This window comes from Hordeum vulgare, chromosome 5H, assembly GCF_904849725.1.
Source record: "Hordeum vulgare subsp. vulgare chromosome 5H, MorexV3_pseudomolecules_assembly, whole genome shotgun sequence".
NCBI lineage: Eukaryota > Viridiplantae > Streptophyta > Magnoliopsida > Poales > Poaceae > Hordeum > Hordeum vulgare.
The window spans coordinates 507,420,795-507,429,453 of record NC_058522.1 but is presented as its reverse complement, the minus strand read 5'-3'; the positions used below and the strand labels follow the sequence as shown (position 1 = coordinate 507,429,453).

Genomic DNA, 8,659 nt, shown 5'->3' with positions numbered 1-8,659 from the left:
GGGGGCGCCGGAGTCGGAGGAAGGGGAGGTCATGGCGTCGCCTGGTAACTGATACCAAGTTGAATGATGTAATATTCACTGATGATTGTAATTACACAGAGCATGCCCTTATATACAAGAGGAGGAGAGACTGCCTGAGAGAGTAGGCACGCACGCCTTGTGGGCGTCGAGGATCCTATAATCTAGGCACGCACAACCGAAACCGTTACATACAACTTAACAGTTTGACCACGTATATAGAAAAATATCTCAATAAGTACTAATAATAATTTGGTATTTACATGTTGACAATAATATATCTATTTATATATATGTGTTTTTAAAGTTTTATAGAACTTGAGCAAGTTTCATTTTTGACAAGGCTATACTATGTTGCATTTTGGAAGAGAGGGAGTAAGAAACATAAGAAATGCATTGAACACACAGATAATAGGCGTGGGAGTGACTGGACCAATTTACCTTTCTGTCCCATGTTGCCTATAAATAGGGATGTAGCACTCGATACATTCATTAAGCTTGTACTGCAGATTTTTTTTTTAGGGAAATTATACTGAAGATTTGGATAGATAATTTGGTCTCACTCCTTCCGTCAGACTTTCCAAGATGGCTGCCATGTTAAACCTTCCCTATGCTGTTGCTAACAAATGTGTAGGCTTTCCTGCCAGGAAGGGAGGTGATGCCCACGGTAGAACCGCTACTGCACTGCAGTTGAGGAAACCGCGTCCTGGTAGTGATGCCTCGGCGTGCTACATGAAGAAGCACTTTAGCAGTTATGGTGGGTCGTGGCCTTCCTATGCTGTGGCAATGGATAGCAAGAACCCTAGAGCAGGTTCAGCGCCATCAAATGAACCAGAGGGTATCGGGATAACAGAGTTCCTTGGGGGCAAGAACTTTCTCATCACAGGTGGGACTGGATTTCTAGCAAAAGGTATAGTTTTTCCATTCTATATCCTTGATATGTTTAGCACGCGACAAAGCTTTTGTGATTGATTCTCATTTCTCCATTGCGCCAGTTATCATTGAAAAAATCTTGAGGACAACTCCTGATGTCGGCAAGATATATTTGTTGATAAAGGCGAAGGACAGCGAGGCCGCAATGAAAAGGTTGCAAAATGAGGTGTGGTGATTCTTACTTGGTTTATTATTTACTCCCTCCACTGTTAAATATAAATCTTTTTATAGATTTTATTAGGGGACTACATACGAAGCAAAATGAATGAATCTATACTTTAAAGTATGTCTATATACATCTATATGTGACCCCTTAGTGAAATATCTAAAAAGAATTATATTTAGAAACGGAGGGAATACTTCCTACATGGCACACATATCAAGAGTGAAGAGTCGAATACTCGAGATTAATTTTCAATCTTCAATTCTTCATCCAAATGATATTGATGCAGATAGTAAACACAGAACTTTTCAAATACTTACAACAACTACGTGGGGTAGACTACAACCATTTTTTAGCAAGAAAACTAGTTGCTGTTGTAGGCAACGTCGGAGAAGCCAACATGGGCATAGCGCCTAAGATGGCGGATGAGATTGCAAAAGAAGTGGACATCATCATCAACAGTGCAGGGAATACGACATTCGATGAGAGGTTCGTCTGACATGTTTTATATACTCCCTCTGCTTCAAAGTTGGGACAAGTAATATGGATCGGGGGAGAAGTGGTGTTGCTCCAAGCATTCATGCTTGACAATCACTAGCAATTATTAACTGCAGGTACGATATTGCTATGGACGTCAACGCCATGGGACCATTCCGGTTAATGAGCTTTGCACGTAGATTTCGAAAGCTGAAGCTATTCTTGCATGTATCAACAGGTAAAACTGTCAACTGAAAGATGCGTTGATGACATTAGATTGCGCTATTTTGAATGTTATGTATGCATGCTCAAATCAATCAGCATATGTGAACGGGATGAGGCAAGGCGTGGTGCTAGAGAAACCATTTAGCTTGGGAGACACCATCAGGAAGGAGTTAGGTTACGCATATTCTTCAGATCTTCACAACACCGTGCTTGATATGGAGACAGAGATCAAGCTGGCTTTTTGCTCCAGACATGACTCTAACGAGTCAGCATCTTCTTGTCAAGAAATGAAAGATTTGGGCTTGGAGAGGTGACATGCCGTTTCCTTATAGCTTCATTATTAATGATAGTCTAAACATGCTTGCGTGCAACATCAATTGCATAATGAAGCAACTTTTTTTTTAAACCGAGGCAAAGATTGCCTCATCCATTAAATAAACATAAGAGAATTAGTCAGTTAATTACGAAAAACCGGACAAAAACCGGTACAACAAGGGCCAATCCCACTCCCCTAGATTGAAACACTCAAGGCAAAGCCCCTCTTATCGGTGGCACGTCGATCTACGGTCAAACAACGCAGCTCCGGTTCTGACGAAGAATTATGTAGGACAAAACCAGGCACGGCTGATGCCACGGGAGATCGCCGAACGGGCTATCCACAGCCAGTCATCGTATACCATAGAGCCCCACCGCCGCAGCTTCGACTCCGTAGCAACAAACAAACCGAGGCAAACCCGTGGACACGCCGAAGAGGAGCCGACTACTGCAACCGTTGTCGCGTCGCCGGCATCGCTCCCACCATCATCGTTATCACAGAAGTCTGGACGCCACACCCGCCACCAACCGCCATCCACTTCTCCCGCTCACCGACGCCAAGCTCCCAAGACGAAGCCCCCAAGAGAGAATACGACACCAAGGCGCCGCCATTGTTCGATCGCAGATCAAGCTTTTCCCCGGAGAGCCCGAAATGCCAGATCCGTGCAGGAGGGATGGGAAACAAGCAACGATGCTTTCAAGAAGGTCAACGACGGCCACAACCGCCGCCATCGCTGGTCACGGCAGGAGGCCATGACATGGTTTTCACCAAGCTCCACCACCTCGGCCTCACATCATCTCGCTTTGGCGTCGGCAAGCCCACCAAACATCACCACCATCGAAGTTGTCCATCAACAAAGAAACATGAAGATTCGCCGCAGTCAACCGCACCTCGTGGAGACCATCGACGGCCGGAGACCAGATTCGCATCACACGCCGTGAGAGGGCACTTCTGCATCGCCATGGGCCTCCGATCCGTGCAACCCCACGGACGTCCACGCGATGCCAGACTGCGCAGACACCCACCAGTTGCGCCCCTCGCGGCCAAAGCCGCCGCTCGAGCGCCGTACACACTGCTCAAGCCCCTCCGCCATGGGCTCCGCGAGGACTGAGACAAGCACCACAGCAGTCCTTCACCACGCCGTAGCAGGCCGTCACCGCTGCCACCACCGTCGAACAAGCCACCTCGCAACCACTGTAGCCGCCCGCAACTCGCGGAGGCCATCTCGGTGCACCCGCCATGCAGTCGAGTAGAACGCCCATGAGGCCACCTCACACGCCTCCCCAGGCCTCCGAGTTGCGCCCATGCGCCAGATCCACACTGCCTGGAGCCCATCTCTGCCCTCGCCATGCCGTGCGCGCTCGCCGTGCCACCGTGCGCGGCAATGCATGCCGCCCATCGTGACCACCATGAGCCGACCCGTGACCGAACTGCAGCTGCAGCTCACCTCAACGTTGCCTCCCTGCTGCTTGACTTCGCGAACCGCATCCCATGGCAGCTCCTCTGCTTCGCCTCGTTCCTCAATGAGCCAAGGCCGCAACCTCACCCGAGCCCCGCAACCGCTGCTGCGGGCAGCCCCTGGAGCTCATCCCCTCGCTAGTGCTTGAGGCCACTAGATTCGTCGCCGCTGCGTCGCCAAACGGTCCCACCGCTGCTGCGCGCAACCCCTGAAGCTCATCCCCTCGCCGGTGCTTGAGGAAACCAGATCCGTCGTCGTTGCGCCACCAAACAGCCCCACCGCTGTTGCGCACAGCCCCTGGAGCTCATCCCCTCGCCGGTGCTTGAGGCCGCCGGATCCGTTGTCGCCGCGCCGCCAAACGGCACCACCGGTAGGATTTAGGTCGCTTTGGTGCATCTCGTGGAAACTTTTTTTTTAGAAGAAAAGGGTCTTGCCCCAGTTCCATTTCATACAAATGAAATACAAGTGACAGACCCTCTAGATCACATGGATAGGGAATTGTCGGTAGTAAGAGGATGAGTGGGTGTATACCTTCTCCTTGGCTCGAGGAGCTCGCCCCTGTAGCCATTGCAGAGGGGCGACGGTGATGACGGCAGAGAGCGGTGTGGTGGCGGCGGTGCTTTCCGTAAGCACTGCGCTAACCCTAGATCGGAAGAGGATGTCGGTGGAGAGACTGGCAGCGCCATGAACCTCATATTGCGTGCCCGGCCTCCATCTTTTTATATAGCGTAGGTCACAGGGGGCCATAAACCATGGTTTTGTTGGGCGCCCCCGATCAAGGCACGATGCAAGGGGTTCGGTGGGCCGTTGGGCCCACACGGAAGAGAGATCATCACTAGTGGGGACAGGGCCTTTAGTCCCGGCCCGTAAGGGGCTTTAGTCCCGGTTCCGGGACTAAAGGGGCGGGACTAAAGGCCTAACCTTTAGTCCCGGCCCTGTTCCAAGCCGGGACCAAAGGTGCTCCACGTGGCCGCATCGGAGGGAGTACCTTTAGTCCCGGTTCTACTTACGAACCGGGACTACAGGATCCGTCTGTTTTTTTGTTTGTTTGACCCGAAAAGGTAGATTTTTTTAAAAAAAAAATCAAATTTTATTTTTGAATGTTTTTTATGTTTTATTCCAATTTTCTAATCTTTGAATTATTTGACAATTTAATCTCTAATCACCCATCCTCACTGCTCTAGCGTGGATCACTCATTTCAAATCGTCTAACTTTCCGGCCGATCACCCAACATTTCACTGCTTCAGCCCGAGCACGCTTAACTTTCTGGTTCTATCACCCCTAGTTGCCAAGTGTGCACTTGTTGTTTTCCTGACAATAGTAAGCTATCAATTCTAAACAACTTGGGTCTTGATGTCATGTCACATGATTTAATTTTTTGAATTACAAACAATTATTAAAATAAACTTAATAAGTAACAAAAATAGTGAATTTCAATGAAAACAACCTAATATTTTTAAATAAAATTATTTTTCTTTTTTTTTTTTGGAAAAAACTTCTTTTTGAAATAACTTTTTTCCATTTGGAATTTTAAGCATGTGAGAAAACTTCACCGGGCAAGCCCGGGTGAAATCGAGTACCAATTTTTTCTAGTGTTTTTTGATATATTAATTTTTTTTGGACGTCGTATGCAAAAGTTATGGCCGTTTATTTTTTTCTTTTTTTGCAAAAACGGTCAAAATTCATATCTCAAACTTTCTATACCGACTAGACACTAAAACCTAACAACATCTCAAAGGATTTTATTTTTTGAAGATTTTATCATTTTTGTTTATTTTTTGAATATTTTATCATTTTTGTTTATTTTCTACAAAAACTCAAAGGATCAAGGTTTCAGACGAAAACCCATCTGCTACAAAGGCATTTTTTTAAATTAATTGAAATGTAGATTTTTTGTGTGCATTAAATATGCACCATACTACAACATGTTAAAATCTACAGAAAGAACTAACTAAAAATAATAAAAAACAATAATTAAATGACTAAAGCAACTATATAAGCAAAATAATATTTCTTTAATTAAAATCCTAATTTAAATTATTCTAAAAATAACCAAATAAATCTTACTGTGACAACAATCTAACACATGAGTGGGAGCAAAAAGAATTAAATTAAAAACTATTTGTAAACTCAAGTTATTCAAAAACTGGGTTTGAAGCAAATTTAAACCATTCAAATTTAAAAACTAATGGCACAAACACAAACTAGACTAAATTTTGAATCTAATGCAAAAAGAATCAATCAAAAACATCAAATATCCTAAAAGATATAAGCAATTTAAAAGAGAAACTACAAACAAGAATTTAGAAACAGAAAAAAAAATCTGAACACCTTTAGTCCCGGTTCGTGTCATGAACCGGGACTAAAGGTCTACCCTTTAGTCCCGGTTCAAGACACCAACCGGGACTAAATCCTCCAAACCCTTTAGTCCCGGTTCGAGACACGAACCGGGACTAAAGGTCCAAGACACGAACCGGGACTAAATCCTCCAAATCCTTTAGTCCCGGTTCGAGACACGAACCGGGAATAAAGGTCCCATTTGAACCGGGACTAATGCCCGACCGGCGCCTTTGCCGCTCGAACCGGGACTAATACTAACATTAGTCCCGGTTCGTAAAGGAACCGGGACTAATGTGTTTTTCGAGCTGGGACGAAAGCCCTTATTTCTACTAGTGCATCCTAACAACAACATCATCATCCCATATTCAGTTACCAGCGTATAGGGGGGAAGAAGCAAGTGATAGTCTACAGGCGTAATGAAGCAACTGATCGATTTGTATTGGCACGGCAGGGCAAGACTCCATGGCTGGCAAGACACCTACGTGTTCACAAAGGCCATGGGGGAGATGGTCCTCCACAGCATGCGAGGAGAGATACCAGTGGTGACGATAAGGCCAAGCATCATCGAAGGCACTTGCAGCGAGCCGATCCCAGGTTGGATAGAAGGAATCAGGTATGTATAGACACTTGTGGTGTCCTTTCTGTCAGTTATATGTCCACTAAATTTTTTGAAATTGGCTCACCGGCCCACTTAATACTAGTTCGTTTAATTTATGGTCGACTACCTCCTCTTGTTTTGGCAAATTAAACCTGGCCAGGATGATTGATCCGATTATATTGTACTACGCCAAAGGCCAGATGACTGGGTTCCCTGCCGACGGGGACGGTGTGGTTGACGTGGTAAAGCATACTACTCCGTTTCAGTTAGTAGTGGCAATTTAATAACGACTGACCATCCATGTAATGGATCTGTTGTCTCTCCGTAAGGTTCCGGCGGACATGGTGGTGAACGCGACGCTTGCGGCCATGGCGAAGCACGCTCAGGCCCCAGCACGGGAGATGCACATCTACCATGTGGGATCATCGACGGCGAACCCACTCACGATTCGCGACATGTTCAGCATCTTTTTCCAGTACTTCACGAGGTACCCCTTGAGCCTCGCGGCAGGGCAGCCAATCAAGGTGGCGCCGATGAGGCTCGTCAGCAACCTGCAGCAGTTTAAGAGCAACTTGGAGAGGGACGTGACTCTCTGGGGCGCCAGTGAGACCCTCTCGCCTCGGGCGCGGATGCTTTTCACCATGTACGCCCAGAAGATCATGCACCTCGCTCGCATATACCAACCCTACGGCTTCTATGGTTGCAGGTAGGTGGATCGGCATTCTAGTTCGTACTACGTCTACCTCGACGCCATGAATGCCGTATGCGTGTGCTTGATGGCCTAGAGAAATTTATTAATGGAGGCCTATGGATGCATGCAGGTTTGACAACGCCAACACCGAGGCGCTCTTTGCAGAGATGTCGGTGGAGGAGAAGGCGCAGTTCCACTTCGACGTGCGGAGCATCACATGGAAGGAATACTTCACCAACGTGCACATCCCGGGGTTTCTGAAGCACGTCATGAAGGGGAGGGGGCGGTTCCTGCATCCTTAAGAAATAACTAACACATATAGTGATCTATGTTTTTTTGCCTTTGCCAACCGATGCAACAATTCCCTACAATCGTGCCTCATCAAACCATCCCTTAAGGTGGTCTATATATGCAATCCTTATCATCAATTACGATACACAGTGTTCTTGTATGTTGTTGTTGATTGTAGATACACAGCTTTCATTTCCATTGATGTTGATTGGTAAACGTTTGTACTTAACGTGCCGGCTGAAGCTTTCGGCCGGTCGCGTCGCATGCGTCCGATTCCTGTGGATCGCGCAGCCATAGTCGTCACCACATCCCCCCCCCTCACACACACACACCGCCGTCCGCTCCCTCGCACCTTTTGCGACCCACCGGCCACCGCCCAACGAGCTCGTGCACCGCCGTCCACTCCCTCGTCAACATGGATGCGCCCGTCACCATGCCCGTGCCCTTCGCCATGGCCTCACAAAACAAGGCCGAGCACCGAATGCCTCCGACTAGCAACGGAGGAGGGGGATGGCAAGCGGAGCAAGATCACGCCCACTACATCGTCAGACGCGTCTTGGAACGGCGCCATGGCGATGATGGCCATGGACGGGCGTGGGAGCTCGGCATAGCAGTAGTTGCAACTGCGAAAATGGTTGTAGAAAATTCCATCGCCGGTTGTAGCAAAAACCGAGTATCACTACTAGGGAAAGGCCTTTAGATGGAGATTTAACCGAAGGAGAACAATGGGAGATCAGATTACAACACCACGCCACACCCTAGCACACCTTGACTCCACGACAATGCCCTCGGGAGGGAGAATGGCGTAGAACGTCGCCACTGTCAAGTCCGGAAAGGAAATAGTTTTCACCTGGAGCCGGAACACGGAGAAGAGAACCACAATGACGTATTCAGGAAGATAGCGGAGCCCGCGAGCGTCGCCACCATCGGTGCCAAAGTGCGGAGCTTTCGCTCGGTAGCTCACTCGTGTCATGCGTAGCCCCAGGACAAACGCGACAAATTCCAACTCCCAGATCCGGATCAGGGCACCACCGACAAGGGCGTGCCCGATCGACCTGTCGCTAGACCTCTTGCCGCCCATACAACCAAGAGCAAAGCCACCACCGCCACCATGAAGCCCTCCGAAGAGCCAAACATGGGGACCGCC

The 8,659-nt window shown here is 47.9% G+C and overlaps 1 protein-coding gene across 1 annotated transcript; it reads left to right on the top strand.

Moving 5' to 3' along the window:
• Positions 1–537: 537 nt before the first annotated feature.
• LOC123397748 (fatty acyl-CoA reductase 2, chloroplastic-like) lies at positions 538–7,668 on the top strand. The gene is made up of 9 exons (XM_045092286.1): positions 538–928; positions 1,014–1,117; positions 1,404–1,603; positions 1,729–1,829; positions 1,913–2,126; positions 6,384–6,545; positions 6,691–6,772; positions 6,860–7,236; positions 7,352–7,668. The coding sequence occupies exons 1-9, from the start codon at positions 604–606 to the stop codon at positions 7,521–7,523; spliced, it is 1,737 nt and encodes a 578-aa protein (XP_044948221.1). The 5' UTR covers positions 538–603; the 3' UTR covers positions 7,524–7,668.
• The last annotated feature ends 991 nt before the right edge of the window (positions 7,669–8,659 follow it).